General features: G+C 27.6%; 2 protein-coding genes across 2 annotated transcripts; both read left to right on the forward strand.

The window, feature by feature from the left end:
• The first annotated feature begins 1,001 nt into the window (after positions 1 to 1,001).
• On the forward strand, positions 1,002 to 2,335 carry LOC134827082 (uncharacterized). Its single transcript, XM_063839617.1, has 3 exons — positions 1,002 to 1,243; positions 1,310 to 1,515; positions 1,972 to 2,335. The coding sequence occupies exons 1-3, from the start codon at positions 1,044 to 1,046 to the stop codon at positions 2,250 to 2,252; spliced, it is 687 nt and encodes a 228-aa protein (XP_063695687.1). The 5' UTR covers positions 1,002 to 1,043; the 3' UTR covers positions 2,253 to 2,335.
• A 1,435-nt stretch (positions 2,336 to 3,770) lies between these two features.
• LOC134836079 (uncharacterized) lies at positions 3,771 to 20,019 on the forward strand. The gene is made up of 4 exons (XM_063851265.1): positions 3,771 to 4,561; positions 17,723 to 17,904; positions 18,982 to 19,183; positions 19,249 to 20,019. Exons 1-4 carry the CDS (start codon positions 4,254 to 4,256, stop codon positions 19,580 to 19,582), a joined length of 1,026 nt encoding a protein of 341 aa, XP_063707335.1. The 5' UTR covers positions 3,771 to 4,253; the 3' UTR covers positions 19,583 to 20,019.
• Positions 20,020 to 20,083: the final 64 nt, after the last annotated feature.

Consider the following 20,083-nt stretch of genomic DNA (forward strand, 5'->3'; position numbering starts at 1 on the left):
TATGAAAATTAAAAAAAAAATAAATTTTTCGTTTTTTTTTTGTAAAATATTATAAAAAAATATTTTCTTTTTAATTATTTTTTAAATTTTTTATTATAGTCCAACATCACAAACTTGATGCCAAGTCACTTTCTGAACCAATTCGTCAACCAAGGTGTCGAAGACATGAGTCCCTTTGTGCTTAAAACCATCATGGACATCATCCAACAATTCATGGACGGCTTTTTGATACCTGAAGCTAACAAAGTTCTCACCGGCTGGCGTTTCCGAGACTTGATTCAGTATTTGATCAATCTCCGCCGAGGAAATTGACAGATGTTGTAAATCTTTTTTTATTATTTATTCAAATTTCAACCCATAAAAATGGAAGAAGGCACAAAATATACATAAATGAATTTAATTTTGTATTATAATCGTCTTTTACCTCAACAAATTACCGTAACACAGACATAAACATTGTGTTCCTTTTTTCCAAAGAAATATTTCAGGTACATTTTTTTTTCTTTTTGTATTTTTGCAATACAAGACAAGACAAGACAATCACTTAAAAAAAAAGGAGAAGAAGAAAAGAAAGAGATGGAAAAGGATATTTTGCTCCATTGTAAGTTTTAAACACAATATTTTATTACTTTTTATTGTTGTTGGCCCATTGTCCATAACAATAGATTGCCCCTGAACGGAATTACCTTCCTCCCTCTGCTAAATCTTTTAACAGGCTTAGCACACATGGAAAGGTGTCCGATGTCTCTATCACGTTCGTTATTTATTTTCATGATGCCACTCGTCCTCGAATGCACCGCAAAATGCAAAATAATAACAATTTTATCAGTATTTCACACGTCAATTACTTGCGATTAACGCTCATTTTGGTGTCGTTCACATAAAAATACGAGAGATAACGTGCCATTATTTTATTTTGAAAATGGGTTTTTATCAAGCTGATAATTATCTATCGGAAATTTGATTTAATTTTTATTTTTCGCCAGTGATTAAAATATTTTTCGTGCCTATCGCAGAGCTTTTGTGACGGTCAAGGTGTTACAATGAAATTTTTTTATATTTTTTTCGTCGCATTTTTTGCTGCAACTGCTTTTGCTGGCAAGATTGAGGATGTGCTCAACAAAAAAGTCGAGGAATTACGAGTCCTGATGCGAACTGGCAATCCAGAGCTTGGAATTCCCGTTTTGGCTCCTTTTGAAACGGATCACTTCGAAGGCTCTTTCGATTTTGAAGGATTACTTAGGTGAGTTTTTTGTGATCGATTTATTAAATTTTGATGAATTTTAAGTTAAATTACCGTAAAAAAAAGTTGGACAGGTGAATTCCATAATTTACGAATTGACAATCTCGACACTTTTATCAACAATAAACTGACGTTCAATATGTTGACGATGAAAGCAAAGTTCAATTTTACCTTTCCCGATATCGTGGTTCAAGGATTTCAGGATATACGAGGACATGTTTTTACGGTTATGCCGCAATGGGCTTACGGTGATTTCAGAATTGCGCCAGTTAGTGAGTATTTTTTATTAAATTATTTTTTTTTTTCATGGAAAATTTAAATAAAAATAAAAAATAATTCTTAGATAAATAAAAATTAATTTATAATTTTTAAATTAAAAATTAATTTTATTTTAATCTAAGAATTAAAAAAAAAATAAACAATAATTTTAATAAATTTTATTTAAAATATTTTGATAAAAAAATAAAATAAATATTATTAAATTTTTAATTTTAAATAAAATTAATTAAAAATTAGAAAAAATAAATTAAATTATTGATATTAAAAAAATAAAAAATAATTTTAAAATAATTTTTATTTATTTTAAATAACACAAAAAAATAATAAAAAAATGCTTGAGATATATAAAAACTTAAAAAATAAATTTAAAATTTAATTTTTAACATATTTTTTTTGTGTGTTATTGTTTTCATTAAAATTATTAATTAAAAACAAAATATTTTTTCCAGACGTTCGAATGTTCGGCGAAACAAAAATCAAGATAAATCGCGATGGATTCCTCAACGCAGAATCGTTGCAAGTCGAACTCTACTTGGATGAATTCAATTGTCACTTTGAAAATTTACTCACAGGCGGCGACTTGTCCGACTTGTTGAATCAAGTCATTCCGGATATCGTGCCGTCTGCCTTGAATAACTTCCCCGAGAGAGTAACGGCGAAAATTCAGAAGAAATTCCTGCCGATCATGAACATGATACTCAACAGAGTCAACGTAAAGGACATTATGTGAACACAAAAAAAAATTTAATTAAATTTTCACCGCTATAAAAATTCTTCCTTTCACACTTTTTTTTTGTTTGCTTGGCATTCGGTGTGTGTGTGAAGAGCGGCAGATAAAATAATAAACAGAAATGTCATAAAATTTGACTTTGCATACCTACTTCGCGTCGTCGTCGGTGTCGTGCCGAGTTGGAGGATGGCAAGAATTGAACAAAAAAGTGCTTTTAAAGACATAAATTATGCGATTATAAATATCATTTTGCATAGCGAACACTCCATTCGGCACTTCTTGATCATCTTCTCGCTCGCGTACAAGAATTTTTATTATTTTATTTTGCTTTTATTTGTGTGACAAAAAAAAATTGAAGCCTGCGCAGTTTCACTTTGGAGTTAGTTGCTGTTGCTGCTGCTGTTTGGCATGGTTGACTTGACTCTTTGTGTCGGTTACTTTTTTCATGCATTTCCTTATTGCTCTCGCGTGCGTGTTTGCAGAACAAACAAAAGGTCCTTAGTTTCGGTCAGTGAGTCAATAAAAGGATCATTAAGCTCGCTGCTTTTTTTTCCAACAAATTTAAGGCTCAAGAGGAATTTTATTTTAACTTTTTTCGAAATTTTTGGATCAATGGAGCGATATTTTTTAATTTTATTTAAAGTTATGAAAGTAAATAATAATTATTTAATATTTTTAAAATATTTTCTAATTAATAATTTTTTGTGGCGTATTATTTTTTTATGTTAAAAGTTTATTTTTTAATCTCAAAATATCGCATGAAATTTTTAAAAAAATTAAAAGATTAATATTTTAAATTTTTAAAAAATTAATTTAATTATTTTTTTTCAAATTTAAGAAAAAATATTTAATTTAATTATTTAAATTATTTAATTAAATTATTTAAAGGGAAATTCCTTCATGAAATTTATTTTTTTTTATTAATTAATTTTAATTTAATTTTATTAAATTAATTTAAATTTTCAAATTCAGTTAATTTTTTTACATGATTTTTTATTTAAAATTTAGACAATTTAATTACAAAAATAATCAAAATAAAAAAATTAATTTAATAAATTTATAAATATTATGTTAATTAATTAATTATTTAAATTTAAAATAATTCGAGAGAGCAAAAAAAAATCAAGTAAAAATTTCGATAAAAAAATAAAAAAAAATAATATTTTTTAATTTGTTTTCTAATTTTAAACTTAAATCTAACTTTTTAATTATTTAATTAAATTAATTTATAAATAAAAAATTATAACTGAAAAATTAAATATTTAATTCAAATTTACATCGTCAAACAGCGCCCTCAATCCCATAGCATAATTTGTCATATTTTATCACTTTCTTTCGTCTCAAACATATTTTTTGCACACTGGGTCGAGTGGCATGAGTGGTTTGAGTGACTTTGAGTGGTGTCGGAAATAATTTTTTTTGCACTGGGATTTTGTCGGAAATTATTTTTTGCAAACTGGGGCAAACACTCATTGAGCGGCATGAGTGATCATTTAAAAATCAGTTGTTGCGAGACCGTCATTCGAGTCAGTCGACTTTTTATTCTTTCCTCTCCGTAAATACGATACGACGAGTAAATTTTTTAAATAAAAGAGGTTTTCCAAGAATTTATCATACAGCACAAATTATTCGGATACTGCGAAAAACTGCGTTTAATCTTGTTTTTCCACTGCAAATAAATAAATTTCTGTGAAAAATATCGGAAAAAAAGTATTATTATCACATTTCGTGACTGTGATTGAAACAGAGCGATATCGCGCGCTCCTATGTGAATGCAAAAACATAACAAGTTGTCATTGAGAAATTTCGTGGAAATTGTCAGAGCTTGGCATAAAATGATGCTAAAGTGGTTATAAAATAAAAGTTTCCGAGAAAATTAAAATCTAATTAAATTTCCTCCGGTTTCTCCGCCGAACAAGAGATTTTTATTTCCATGACTCATAAAGGTATTTCGTAAAATTGAGTCATACGTAACGGAACATTATTTACGTAAAAATAAAAATGAGACAATCAACCAGAAAAATGGAAGGATCAACAAAAATTGTGACATGTGATAAAGAACAAAAAAGACCAACAAAAATTAGATTTAGTCAAATTTCCTCCTCAAGTCTCCTACTCGCAATTTTCGTCTGCATCTTGAGCGTTAACAGCGTGACATCGCTGGAAAATTGCTCAAATAATCGCTTCAACGAGTCCCTGAACTCGACCTACATGCAGTTCACGAAGGAAAAAGTCTCGGAAGAGTATTCCGTGTTGGACAAATTCAAAAGTTTGCATTGCTGTGCCAAAGGATACCGCAGCATTGAATGGTAAGTGTCACTTTCATCTTCAACTCGAATCTCATGTTACGTGAATTATGATATTTTCCGTATTTACACAAAGTAACACAAGCATGATTAAATCATGTAAATATTTAATTTTGTGTGGTAAAGCAAATACGAGAAACGGAGTGAGAAAAAGGAGCCTTCGTTATCAGAAAAGGCGTTTTACGACATTTATTAGCAAGAAAAAGACAGCTACGCCTTTCATAACAGTTTTTTCCGTCGTAAAAAGAAAGAGAGGGTTGCTCAAGCAAAACATACACAAGTACTAATTGTTTACCATGCGAATTTCCACGAATTTTATTTTTATTTATAAAATACCCTCATTATTGTCGCACTACTGCTCCATCGCAGTATAAACAACGTGCATGGCTTTGTGTGTCACAGTTATTGTTAATAAATGTACACAAAGCACCGATTAAGGCTGATGCAATTTTTTGAGTTGAATATGGTTGGATTTGGTTATAAAGGCTTTGAAATATTTCTTTTGATGGATTTAAAGCTTTTATTGAAATTTTGAATTGTTCATTGATCTACGATGTCATTTCTTAACAAATTTAACTTTATAGGTGATAGTTTTGAGTAAAATTTTTGGATCAAAACTATCAGAAGTTCAAAAATTTTAATTATATAGTGAAATTTTTTTATTGAGGTTTAATTTCTTAAAGAGTCTTTTTTAGACATTTTCAAGGTCATTAAAAATTTTTTTCTCTTAATTTTTATTTTTTTTATTATTTTTTATATTTCACTAAAAATTTTTTTCTCTTAATTTTTATTTTTTTATTATTTTTTATTTTTTATATTTCATTAAAATTTTTTTTCTCTTAATTTTTATTTTTTTTTATTATTTTTTATTTTTTATCTTTTTTATAATTTTAAAAATTGCTGAAGTAATGTTAATTTTTAAAGAAAATTGAAATATTTGATAAATTTTTTTGTATAAAAAAGTTTTAATTTGACAAAATTTTATTAACAATTCTGACATCAATTGTTAACCAATCTACTAAAATTTACAGAAAAACTCAAATTATATGTTAAATTATATTATTCGTCAAATTAAACACTTGTCTTAAGTCAACATCATAAAAAAAGATGAATTTATCAAAAAATATTAATATTAAACTTATTTTTAATAAATATAAATTTTGAGAATTTATGGCTTAATTAAGCTTAAATTTTAAAAAATATATATTTTTTTAAATTGATATTTAAGTCTTGACTTAATGTCTCTTACGCAAATTTAAATTCTTTTTAAAATAAAATTTTTAATTAGCTAAATTATATAACAATTATCAAATTATATTCAATTCAATTTAATTTAAATCAATAAAAAATTATAAAATTTAATTAAATTTAAAAATATGTAGGTATGAACAAAATTTTGCCTTTTTTAATTTTTTATAAAATTTTATATTTTTTTTAAATTTTCTTTAAAAAATAATTCAAGAGATTTTCAAACAAAAAATAATTCATGAAAACTTTTCCTCATTTGCACCGCCCTTCTTGTCAATAAAATCGCATTCCGCATGTCATATGGTTGTTTACACAATCTTTAACGACACACATGTACATATGTACTCTTTACATTGACATTATTATTAAAATTAAAAATTACAGGGAATTAAAAGGTAGCTAATTGGCAAATAAAAACTCTCTTTAACTCGATGGAGTATTTCTCACGCTTTGATACCCCGAGTAATTGTTTATTATTATTTCAAGTGCACGAAATGTGTCTGTCTCTGCATTGTTCTTAAACTGTTGCAATAAAAATTAAATGTTTTGTTTATGGTGCAAATTCGTATATTATTGCAATAGAACTTTTGCACGAACGAAACTGAACATATGAACAAAAAAATTAATGATGACTCATTTTATTACTGTTTAATTGCCGAAGGTTACGCGACTCTTCCCAGAATTTTTAACTCAAAATTATCGAGTTTGTGTAAATATTTATTTTTTTAAATCGACAATCGCTGACGCTGAATGTAGTTTCCTCTTTCTCTCGTTGGTTTTGTCAGTAAATCTAAAAATAAATTGATTGATTTCGAAAATTCCAAGAAAATTTCGATAAATTTTTTTTTTACGCAATGACAATGATTCTAGAAAGACAGAAACCGTGACTGACACAATATGCGTTGAAAATGCTCGTAAAATCATGTACTCACGATTAAAAGTGGACTGTGCCACTAAAATGCTTACACAACTGATAATTCACTGGAAAAAATTATTTATAATTATTATGATTGTTCGGACTTTTGCTCGACAAGTAACGTCTAAATGCACGATTTTGATGTATTTCACGGTAAATCCGATGAATTAATCGCTCAAAATTTCCCATTTTTCACACTGGAAACTGATTCCGTGAAATCCGGGGCTCCAAAAAATACGTCACAAAATATTTATTTGCCGAGAGTTAAGCCCAGATCGAGATATTTCGTACGAATCCATTATATTATTTGCAAAATAATGCTATTTTTCTACGAATTTGTTGTGGGGTTTCAATACGAATTTTCATGACAACTTTTAATTGAACCGCACAGCAAATTGTTAAGCACCCCTTCCTTCCGTCCTTTTGTTCGTGTTTAATTTAAAAATATGTTTTTTGGAAAATAATTTTCTATTTTATCCCCTATTTTTAGCTCAAACCACCGTAATATTCGGAAAAAAAATAGAATGAACGGATAAACAAGCAAAATCATGTGACCTTTCCAGAATTCCAAGAAATCGAGGCATTTCCATGAAATCCCATAACATTAAAGGCAAAGGGGGTGGCTGATGGAAGATTGTTTTTATCCAAGCAGAATTTTGCTGAATACGTGCAATAACTCGTATTCCAGGAACTTTGAGCGCACAAAGAAAGTTTTATGAAAGCACTTTGTTTAAAATATTGTGAAAAATTTGTGTTTCGCAAGATGAAAAATTAAAATTTGACTGTTTTGACTGATAAAATAACGGGTGTCAAAATTTTTACTAGGTTTAAATTTTTTAAAGAGATTTTTCAAGATTTTTTTGTTATTTTTGCTCAAAAATATTTTTTTGAACAAAAAATTGACAGAAAATTCGCTTAAAATCTCACCAAAAAATGAAATTTAATAAAAACTTTGACATCTGTCATTTTTTAAAACAAGTTTTAAACTATTTTTCTGTCAATTAATTGCTTTAAAAAATTCTTTTTGATCAAAAATGGTCGAAAATAGCTTAAAAATTGAAAAAAATGCTAATTTTACCAAAAATTTTGACACCTGTCATTTTGTTTTGTCAAAATTTTGTCATGTTTGAGCTTATGATCTTATAAAATGATTAAAAATTGCACCATTTTGCACAAGCAACTTTATCACAATCATTAACCGAGTATAAACCGAGGAAACAAATGATTTGAATGCGCATCATTGCTGCCGTACCATACCTTCCTTTGTGTTTGCATAAATTTCGTTTCGACGAAAAATGTTCTCTCCTTTGATAAATTCACTTCCCGGAAAATCTTTCACAACATTTTTATTTTTCTTCGCATTTTCCATTCTACATCTACGTCAATTTTGTGCCGTCAAACTACGTCATGCGCCAAAATCATCGAAAAATTATCGAATTTGACAAATTATGGGAAATAAATTTATGCAAAGACGGCGGCGTGATGAGCGTGTGTCCAACGTGCGGATGAACACGAAGGCCACGAAAGATGCTTTTTAACAAAACAATAACATTTCACTAAATAAATACACGAGTCTGTTACCTTCTCATTCACTCTGGATGTACTGCTTTGCTCCACGTGCCAATTTTCCTTCTAATTTCTCGGAAGGCGGCAACAAAAACAATTTTTCCGAGAAATTTTCATCAAGTTTTCTTTTGTGTGCGAGTGTGTCTCTGTGCTGTTTACGGCAAAAAGGGTGTGCGTTTTTGTTCAAATTAATCAACAACTTTATATATTGAATAAAATTAAATCACAACAATTTACATGAATTTAGTCATTCAAAAAAAATCTGACTCATCCACTTGACACAAAAAATAAATAATTTTTTTTTCGTCAAAAAAATGATGATTTTGTCATGTTTCATGCTTAAAAAATGTGTTAAAACTAGAGAGACTGAAAGACGAAAAAAAATGTGACGCACGTTGGATTCGCGGATAATGCAATGAAATGAAGACAAAAGCGGCGTATCTCATTGAATTAATCTATTTTTCCGTTCTTTTTAATTTTTTGCCTGCCTTTCTTTTATTTTTTCTTCTCCTTTTGTGGTTTGCTCTTCAGATTTATTTAAAATGGCATGCATATTAATGTAGCTATATGCTATATTGGATGCCGTGAAGCATCATTAGGCGAAAAAAATTCAAATTTTTATTTTTTTCTCATAAGATATCCCTCGTCTTCCTAAAAAATAAATAAATAATAAATATAATAATAAAAAATAAATATAATAAATATATAATAAATTGATATTTTTTTAAATTTTTAATTTTTTTCAGAAAGTAATTTTAAGATTGAATTAATTTTAATTTAAAAATAAATAAAATTTTGAAATTTGAATTCAAAAGTGATGAAAAATCAAAATAGTAATAAAAAAATAGTAAAAAATTAATTTTAATAAAAAATATTCTATTAAAAAAAAATAGAAATTTTAAATAAAAATTTAGATAATAAAATTTTAAAAAAATAATTAAAAAAAAATTAAAAATAATTAAATAATTAAAAATAATTAATTAAAAATAAAATTAAAAATTGTAATTTTGAATAAAATTAATTAAATTAAATTAAAATTTTGAAAAAAAAATATTTTTGGTCTCGTAATTTAAAAAATCATTAAAAAAATAAATTTTTATAAATTAAAAATTGCTTCTTTTTGTAAAATTAAAATAAAAAGTAATTTTTAAAATTTTATTAAAAAAAAAAAAATTAAAAATTTTCAAATTTCATAAGAATTTCTTCGATAAAGCCCAAAGGGGGAAAAAAAATAAAAATATTAATTTTACTCGCCTTATTATTATTATAATGATGTTGGTTCTCAAACCAATTTGTGTGGACAAGAAGAGATTTAATAGATCAACGACGTGTTTCTGCGTGTTGTTGCAAGCAGACATAAAATTCCAGGTAAAATTCTTTGTCATGACATGAACTATCAAGTTTTAATATATTTTTTTGTGGAATTTGAATCTCTTTTTGTTCATCTCTCTTTGGTCACATTTTTTGCATTGTCTCGTTTTTACATTCTGATCTACTTAGTGTGATAAAACGGAGCTCCTTTCGAAACATAATCACATGAAAATGTATTAAATTACAAAAACTGCTCAATTTTTTTTTACGGGATACCGCATCAATATCGTCTGCTTTGCAAGTCAAAACATCTGCAAGTGCCCTCAAAGTGATTGAATTCTCCGTATTTTCAATTATTATTAATACATTTTATTTTTTTTTATTTTTTGCACAGAACTCTATGACGGTACCGGCATCTCTTTCGTTCTCTGTGTGAGACAAAAATACGGAGAGACATAATGTGCATATTGCCCCCATACAGTTCATTTTTTCTTCGAAATTTGCGTTTTTTGCCTTTCTTCTCATTCTTCATAATTTTTTTTTATTCAACCAACTTCTACCGACAACGACGACGACGACGACCATTCATGTGCAAATTCTAGGTAAAAAAAAAACTGAACGGAGAACAATGCATTTCATATTCACTTCAATACCTCCGAGGCAGTAGTTGATGGAACGTTTTGCGGTTGATCATTTATTATTTATGACATGTTTTTGTGCGACACTCTGTGTTTTTCCCTGTAACTCCCGGGGCATGTGTTGCAACTTTTACATTTGTCGTTGTTGTCCAACTTGTCAATATTTTACAATCCGATCGATTGAAATTGACATAAATGTAAATTTATGCAAATTTGATAATTTTTAATGGCAAACAAAATAAAATTAGTGAACAAAAAACAATAACAAATGATGAATGTTAATAACTACGATTGCCATAATAATTCACAGAACGATGAATGAATGGAAGGAAAGAAGATAAATAAGCTTCCGGTAGAATTGTTGTGCACTGAAAGCATAAGAGGATTAACAACAAAAAAATAAACGGAAGGCAAGTAATGGTCAACCTACTTGGTTGTTATCTCCGGTTTACGATGAATTTGCACTCGAAATTGCTGGGAATTACTCGAAATTGCTTGTAAAATTTGTTTGCATATCGTTCGTGGTTGCCGTTGTTATTTTGCGTGACATTAAAATTTAACGAGGACTATCCTGTTATGCTTTTGTGAATGTGACATGACGTAACTGACCGCAAAGGACAATTCCAATTTGTTTTTTGACTGATGGGAGGAGGATTGGAAGGAGGGATAAGCGTAGTTTTTATGTGAATTTGAACAATTTTTAGTTCGTTTGATGTTTTTTTTGAGCTGAAAAGAGAAAAAAAATTATAAAATTAAAATATTTCTTGAATTTATAAATTAATTTTTTGCTTTTAATGCTTATTTAAATAATTTTTAAATAAAAATATTAATTTTTTTTAATTTTTAAAATTTATTTTGTCATTAATGTGAAAATTTCTTAAATTTTTTATCAATTTTGAATATTTTTCAATAATTTTTTATTTTTTATTGATTTCTGTAATTTTGAATGCATTTGTTGTCATTTAATTTAATAAAAAGTTGTAAATTTATCTTAAAATTATTTTTTTAAATATTTTTTCATGAAAATTCCTTGAGGTAAAAAATTTCTTTTTCTATCAAAATTTCTTATTATTAATAATATTAATTTAATTTTTTAAATTTTATGACATAAAAATTACTAAAATTTGTGAATTTACTAAAAAATCATTAAAACTCTGAATTTTTATTATTTGTCAAAATAAAAATTTAATTAATTAGGAAAAAAAATTTTTATCAAAATTTTAATATTTTTAAATAGTTAATAATATTATTTAATTTAATTATTAAATAAATAAATTAATTATTAAATAAATAAATTAATTAATTTAATTATTAAATAAATTAATTAATTAATTTAATTAAAAAGTAAAATGTTTTTTAATTTTAATTAATTATTTAATTTTTCATATAAATTTCGATGTAAATTTTTTTTTAAATTTTTAACAACAAAAAAAAATTCTTTTGAAAAATGCATCTCCTTGTTACAAAACGTTTTATTTCAACTGGATTTCTACCATCCTGCTGTGTGTTTGCATCAGATACTGTCACATAATCCTTTTTGCTGCTGTTTCCATGAACTCAGCGTATCAGCGACGTAACGCAAGACAATGGAATGAAGCCAGAAGAGCACAAAACCGCAAAAATATTCGTCGTCTTGCCACGACAAGATTAATTCATCTCAAATTTCTCACACACATAAATGGTCTCCGGAGTGCATTTGCATACCACGACGACGACAATTCGACCGAGAAAATATGAAACACAACAAAAGATGCAAATAAAATGATAATCAGAGCACAAAAATACCTTTACGAAAAAAAAAAATAATGAGAATGCAGCGACAGTTCCGGCGAACACTTGAGCATTTTTAATCATAAAATTTTAATATTCCACACTCATTGTTCTTTTATTCGAAAAAGAAAAAAAAATTCCTCCTAATTATGATTTCATATTGTTCGAAATTTCCCTGAAGTGCATCGATGAGACGACGAGACGGTCACTCACGTATTAACAAAAGAGGAGGAAGAAAGAAGAAGAATATCGGATTGGACGATTGCTTCCGAGAAATCACACGGCAACATCAATTCAAACATTATTATATTCTTTCTTTACACTTATTTTTTTTTGTTTTATTTCGTGTTGTCGAACAGCTTCTCACAAAATGCTCGATGCTGGTCATATATCAAAAAACACACACGGGCCCGTTTTTTTTGCATCTCTCTCTCGCTTTGAGCTGGATTATTATGTAAAAATGCATGATTATCATTATTATTATAATAATGTTCTTGTGAACGAACGGAGCAGCGAACGAACGTGGAAAAATAAATTGTGGAGATCGTGAGTATATGAGATTTTTATGGGCTTTGGGAATGAATGAATGGAGAACTCGACACAAAAATGCAGTTTTTGTTGTTTTGTTATGTTGTTAAGTCGCTAATTTTGTGTGCTTTATGTATTGGCGGACCATGTTTTTGCATAAATTTTCGTGTAAAATTATGGAATTTTGCGAAATTGACTTAAGCTGTTCTATTATTAATTTTTTAAAATGTTTTTTGTGCTTTGAAAAATAATTAAAAATTTAAATTTAATAAAAATTTTAAAATTTTGAGTCATTTTTGAGAATTGATTCTTACCGAAATGTTTGTTTAATTTCAATTTATTGTCGATTTAATTAAATTTTTGAAATTTTTTTGAAAAATATTATAGAAATTTTACAATTTTTCAATCAAAAAGAACATTAAATTATAAATTTATCTGAATTTTGGTAATTTTGACTTTTTTTGAAGTTAAAGTCTCAAAGAAAATATTATTTTTTTTTTTATATAAAATTACATATTTCTATACTTAATAATAGTTTTTTAAAAATAATTTTAATTTAAATTATAAAAAAAATAAATGAAAAAAATAAAATTTAAAATTAAAAAAAAATTTAATAATTTTTCTACAACGAATTTTACAAATAATCATAAAGACTATCATTTTTGTACTTTTGATGAGTTTTGCTAAATTTTACAATTAAACTTATTTAAAAGTGAATTAAAAAAAATAATATGTAATTATTTACATTGAAAAAAAATTTAAATTAAATTAAATTTTAATTAAATTTTTGACTTATAAATGATAAACTTTTACTCATTATATTTTTTTTCTCATATTTTTTTAATTTCGGTCTAAATTCCAATAAATCTGAGCGCAAAAATTAAAATAATCAATCACATAATAAAATTATTAATTTTTATTTACTAAAAATATCCAAATTTGTAACTTTTTATAACTCTTGATCCATTTTCATTTTAATTTGCAATAAACCATAATTAATTTTGCACACAAAATATCAGCATAATGACTCAAAAACATAAAAAAAATCCCCAATTCCACGTAAATTTTATAAAATATTTGACTAAAAATACCATTTCCGTTAATTTTATTACACACAAAAATTAATTGCAAAATTTTATTGCTTTTCAAACATTCATAATCCTTGCCACAAATTTCTCGGAATTATCACCGCATGATAATATTTCAAACAATCCGTGATTCAGTGGTAATTAACATGCATCCAACGAAACCCTTCCACGGAAATTCAATCGTTGCACAACAACGTCGACTAAAAACGAGAAAAAAAAATTATAAAAAAAAATAATGATGATGATTGTCAATGTGTCACGATTTATTTTTATTATTAATACTTGTAATAAGTGTCGATGCCTTCGTTCATCCTCCTTTTCATGCCTCGCAATGCGCAGATGACGATGACTTGGTGTGAGGGCAAACTGCTTGCGGAGGACAGCTGTAGAAGATGTGTCACAATCACAAGCAGGTGATGCGATATTTTCGTCTTTCGGAGAAACATTAATTGCTGACGTGATCAATATGATTTTTCCTCATTGCCAATAATTGTCTTGATTATTAAATATATATTTTTTTTTTCGTTTGCGACAGATTCCGGAGAAATTGTCTAACAAGAGAAAATAATTGGGATGCTGAGCTAATTCCGAGTATTTTTGTGCACAAAATAAATAAAAACTGTTTGAAGAGTGGCGCTATACACACAATTATCGTTGCCATTTGTCCTTTTAGTGCAAACAATTCCGTAGTTGAATCTCAATTTCAAGAAGAAATGTCCTTTCTTCTATTTTTTTTATTTATTTTATTCACACACACATCTTTTTTTCGAGAGAAAAAAGATATTTTCGACCTAAATTGCCATTTCTCAGTATTTTTAATAGACTTATATTCATGAAAATGAAACCAAAAACCATAAAAATTTCACGTAAAAAGATATTTTTCGGCAACGTCTTTGTATGGAGTGAGAACAAAGACATCCCATTGTGAGAAAAAAATAAATAAAAATCAAGGATCAGTAAGACACTTTTTGGAATCTTATATGATTTTTGTTTTTTTTTTTTTTTTTTTTTTGACAAAAAACAATGAAAAGGATAATAATGAAAAAAAAAAATGAACAAGTTAAAAAAAAAATGAAGCAAAAAAAAAATTTTTTTTCTGTGAATTGTTATGAAATGACCATTCAGATGCAGAATGCAACCATGCAAGACGCTGTGTCTATGCCACTCTCGACGATTAATATTTTGTGTAATACTTTTTTCCGGGAAAATAAACTTGTAACTTGTTACCGTTGCTAAGTTCGGGTCAGAAAAAAAATTAAAAAAAAATTTCTGAGTGGATTTTTGGATGTTTGTCGAGCAAATAGACAAGAGTATCGGTATTTGGTAAACACTTGAAGCAACAATCTTTCAAATTTTGAATTTTCTGAGTGTATCAATGGACTCAAGTAGTACAAAAGAGGATTAAATTGTAATCCCTTGTTAAAATATTCCATACAAAATTCATTATTTCGTCGGAAAAAACATTCCCAATCAATTTGCATCAATTAATTGCATTGCTGTCATGCCATCCGATGTCGTTACATGCGTCAATTTCGTCGTAAATTACACACCTGGGTGGTCAATTTCTCATAATTTTGTGTCCAAACTAATTCAATTGTCGCACACAATGCATTTCTCGTCGTCGTTGCTGTCGTTACAACAACGATTGTTTGACTGCTTCTAAGAATTGTTTTAATTTAATATAATAAACGGACCGACATGTGTGTGTGTGTGTGTTGATGATGATGTTTGAAGTTCCATACATGAAATTCTTCTAATTTTGGTCAATGGCCTGTTTGTTTGTTGATGATGTCTGAGAAGGTGATTATGTTTCTTGTTGCCTTGTTCGAATGAAGTGACTGTTATTGCTGCGTTTTTGTACGTTTTTTTTTAATTTGATGAAATGTTTCGCAACCTTGTGTGTCAGTAATTGAGTTATGTACTTGCTTGTTGTTTGTTTGCGTTTACGGGGAAAAAAGAACAGGTGAAGTTCTGAAACAATCAGATAAAAATTAATTGGAGTTATAAACACCTTGTTAAAGGGAAAATACAATAAAAGGAGTGATTGTAATGAGTGATTATGAGTTTTTAATATTTGGAATTAAGGAGGAGTGAGAAAAAAAAAATTTTATTGAAATTTCGAGGGAATTTTATATTTTTTAAAAAATTTTTAAAAGTTAATTATGTTTTTTTTGTTCAAAAACATTAATTAATATTTTTTTTAATTTAAAAAATTCTAAATAATTTAAAATTTGTTCAAACTAAAAAGATTTAAAAAGTTTCTTTTATTTTTTGACATATTTTAATAAGTTTTTGTATAAATTTCTGTTAAAAAGTTAAATTTTTACTAAATAAATTATATTTTAAGAATTTTTTTTAATATTTAAAGACAATTTTTAGCTTTTAACCCATGTTTTCATGTTAACATGATAGAATTTTGGCATTAAAAATATTTATTTTAATGTAAATAATTTAAATTGACTCTTAAAATGTTATTTTTAAGCATTTCTTACCTTGAAATATCCCAAATTCTTCAATTTATGTTCTTCAACCCTTCATTCTTTGCCTTATATATGAAAATTTCTTATCTCTTTGAACTATTTTCGTAATAAATTGACCTTATTTTGTTGAAAAGAGTTCCTTTGAGATTTCCTGTTGTACTTTTTATTGGTCATTGTACTAAAAAAATATTTTTTCCGTCATTTTTAGTACAAAAAACTTCTTTTTAGTGTCAATTATGTCATATTTTTTACATTTTTCGACCTTTTAAAAAACATAATTTATATTCATCAACCCTTAATTTGTTGTCATGTTGATGGATTTTCGTTCAATATTCATCCTTTTTTTCATAATTTTTGTTCTGAATTCATTCAACAAAAATTTAAAGTGCTTCTGATGCATTTACCAATATCCTTTATGAAAATTTCTGAAATAAAAAGACTCAAAATATTCATTTAAAATAAAATATTTTTTAAAAATAATTAAATTGCTTCATCAAAAGCCATATTTTCATTTAAATAACTTTTAAAATGAAACTTTTAGTCAATTATGTCTATAAAAAATTTTTTTTTCAATGCAAAAGTCATAAAAAATCGGCTACTAAAACATCGCTCGATATTTTTGTTCCGAATTCCGCCCAACTTTTAATACAAATGAATTTCACCAGAAATCTGTGGCACATTGGGAGGCACCAAAATACTTTGAATGATATCCTGACAAATATTTCCAACACACACACAGAGAGATACCTACTTACCAACATTTGCAATCCAGGCAGGAGGCAATATTGTAACAATTGATGATGCCGTATTTCTGTAACAGAAGACAAATGAGAGAATAACAAGGGAACAATTCCGAGAAATTGACGAACAAATGAATTGGCTCCCAGTCAATATACATAAAATATTGATTCTGAAGTATGGGAACGAAGTAATTGAATTTTACTAACTAAATTTTTAAAAGTGCTTGTTAGCATCAGTTATCGCTCGTTTTTAAGTGCATCTGTCAACAATTGCTAATTGATCGATGAAAAATTTCCAATTTAACTCGAAAAGGTTATGAAAGATCATTTTCGTGCCGCAAGTCAAAATTTCCGTTCAAAATTGACCAATAATGACTTTTTCTAGGTAAATGCCTGCAAAAAAAAAAAATAATGAGCAATTCGCGATATGAAAAAAAAGAAACTTACTGCGATGTAAGTCAATCATACTTACAGACAAAAAAAAAATAATGAAAAAAAGTTGTTTCCATTCCGCACATTGTAGTCAATTATGGTTTGTTTATTACAACTTCTTGATGATTATAATTATATTATATGGTCTCGTATTTGCTTTTGCCGTTGATTAGTGTATTATGTTGTCACGAAACTGCATCTTGGACATTTTTATGTGGAAATAGATCGCAACTGGCATCTTTTCTTCTCCTCTTTGATCTGCAGTTGTTTAATGGTAATTGATAGAAACGTAATGACAGGTAATGAGAATAATTACCATATCGGAGGAACGCTAAAAAAAATACGAGAAAGTGATAATTAGACACCTCGAGGCATTTTGTCCCTTATACTCATTAGCATCCCAGAAGTGGTCATTAATTTTTTTCTCGCATTTTTTGTCTCTTCTAGGTACAAAGATGGCCTGCCCTATCCATGGGACATTGAAGTTTCCAGTTTAATTTTGTATCCGGAGGCAGCTAATCAAACTATCTATACGCGACGGGCACGTCAACAAGATGCCGGAGTGTATAAATGCGTTCTGAGAAATGAAACGCATACGGAGGAGCATTCCATTGCATTGAATATCCAAGGTAAGCAGCGAACATTACCGATCGGCATCAGGCAATTGATGCAAACTGACGTGAATTTTGTGATAAAGTGAAGTGATTCGGGGAATTGACGATGAATACACTGAAAAATATTAAAATTTGCATTAAAATTATCAAAGTTCAATATGATTCACTCTAAAATTTTAATGATTCTATGAGAATTTGTTTAAATTATGAATTTTAACTCTTTTCTGGAATCAAAAGTTCTTTAAATTTTATGAACTTAAGTCCCTTAAATATTTTTATTGACGTCATTTACGACTTTTTTTTAACATGAAATCGTAATTTTGATAAAAATTTTACTTGAAATGATTTTTTAAATATTTTTTGAAACATTTTTAAATGCTTGAATTACTTTTGTAATTGAAGAATATGTCACAATTTAATTTTTTTCTTAAAAAAAAATATTTTTCATAAACTTCACGACTCAAAAAGTATTATTTTAATTAAAAATGACGCAAAACAGCATAAAAACATTAATGTTAATAATTGTTTGGACACTTTTTACCGTTTTAATGTCAAAAACTTTCTCTTGAATCCTTTTTTCACTCGGTTTTGGCCTATTTTACCATTAATGGAGCATTAAAATTAAAATTAAAAAAAAAAGTTAAATTAATTTCAGCGAAATTTGATATTTTAGATGAAAATTATGCGTTAGTGCTTCACATAAACCGATTGGCATTCGATACATAAACGCGATGATTTCAAGAACGTAATGAAAACGATTTGCGTCAGTTGTTGATCCAGCATTTTCCATCGAATAACGAAGTTTTCTTCGTGGAAATTCATCTTTTTGTTCATTGAAGCAGCATTTCTACGAAAATTTCATTAAAATTATTATTATATATCCTTGTGTTGTCTCGTTCGGTACGATACATACCTGATAATTTTCTGAAAATGTTTTTCCATTTTGCTTTTATTTTTTTGTATGCTTCACATTTATTACGAAAGAGAAGTTTTCCAATCAACTTTTCCGGGAAATTATCGATCCAATTTATAAAATTCGACGAAATTAAACGATAAATTTATTTATTTTTTCTTTTCTTTTTCAATTTGCAGAGAGCTCGATAGATCGTCCCTTAGCAACGTATCGACCGGTGCCGCAATTCGTTCATCTCGGCGATCATGCTCGATTTTATTGCGAAGCTTTTATCGGCAATTTGGGCATTCCCGATGCCAAAAGTACACTCAAGTGGTACCAAGTGTTCGACGAAAATCAGGAGCAAGAGATAAAAGACAGTTATCAAAATTTGATTACAAGGTAAATATTTATCATTTTTGCCTGTCTAGACGAGATAATTAATTTTCAATTGACAAATTTTACAGAGAAACTGGCGAAATTGTTGGCTCGTACTTGATAATTCCCGAAGTGAAAAAACAGCATTACGGGCGGTATGTTTGTCGTATCGCGATGGGAAATTCGGCGCATAAATTGGACTTGTACACGTGGTTGCACGCGGAACCCATTGAATTTATCGACACAAAATCCTTTTGGGCTCCCATTGCATTGGCCGTTATTGCATTCCTCTTGACGATCCTCATGTTTTGGTTAGCGAAAATTTTCTACTCGAATTATTTTCACAAGCGACAGAATAATTGTGCAGCGCATCACAAGGCTACGCACATGGATGACGAGGAGATGGGCATGAGACGAATCTAAAAAAAATTTAAAAAAATAATTAATAAAAGTTAGTCAAAAATTAGAGCAAACGTGATCAAGGCCTAGCCATTTCCATTTTTTTAATAAATTAAAATTAATTTTAGGGTTAATTTATTTTATTTTCGCGAATTTTTTAATAAATATTTTTTCTCATAAAACTCATTATTAAATTAAAACCAAAAAAAAAATATTGTTGAGAAAACGCCAAAATTGTACTATTGAAGCAAAAAATAAATTCCACGAAATGAACTGAATACAAAAAAAAAAAACTTTTCTATCGAGAAATAATTAAAAAATAACGAAACAGGGTATTAAATGTTAAGACTACTCTCGTATAATTTGTAAATTTTTGTATTGACTTTTGAAGTGATACATGCCAAAATATTGTACATAAATAAATTAATTAATAAAAATGTAAACTAAGACCCATGACAGTATTCCATTTCATTTATCTTTGATAGATAGTAATAAAATGTACTTTAATAATAAATAAATATTTAA

Source organism: Culicoides brevitarsis, chromosome 1 (genome assembly GCF_036172545.1).
Source record: "Culicoides brevitarsis isolate CSIRO-B50_1 chromosome 1, AGI_CSIRO_Cbre_v1, whole genome shotgun sequence".
In the NCBI taxonomy this organism is placed as follows: Eukaryota; Metazoa; Arthropoda; class Insecta; order Diptera; family Ceratopogonidae; genus Culicoides; species Culicoides brevitarsis.

Coding starts and splice junctions, on each gene's coding strand:
- LOC134836079 (XM_063851265.1), top strand. CDS start 4,254: ATGAGACAATCAACCAGAAAAATGGAAGGATCAACAAAAATTGTGACA. Junction 17,905..18,981: donor CATTGCATTGAATATCCAAG/GTAAGCAGCGAA, acceptor TTCAATTTGCAG/AGAGCTCGATAGATCGTCCC. Junction 19,184..19,248: donor TATCAAAATTTGATTACAAG/GTAAATATTTAT, acceptor CAAATTTTACAG/AGAAACTGGCGAAATTGTTG.
- LOC134827082 (XM_063839617.1), top strand. CDS start 1,044: ATGAAATTTTTTTATATTTTTTTCGTCGCATTTTTTGCTGCAACTGCT. Junction 1,244..1,309: donor GATTTTGAAGGATTACTTAG/GTGAGTTTTTTG, acceptor CGTAAAAAAAAG/TTGGACAGGTGAATTCCATA. Junction 1,516..1,971: donor TTTCAGAATTGCGCCAGTTA/GTGAGTATTTTT, acceptor TATTTTTTCCAG/ACGTTCGAATGTTCGGCGAA.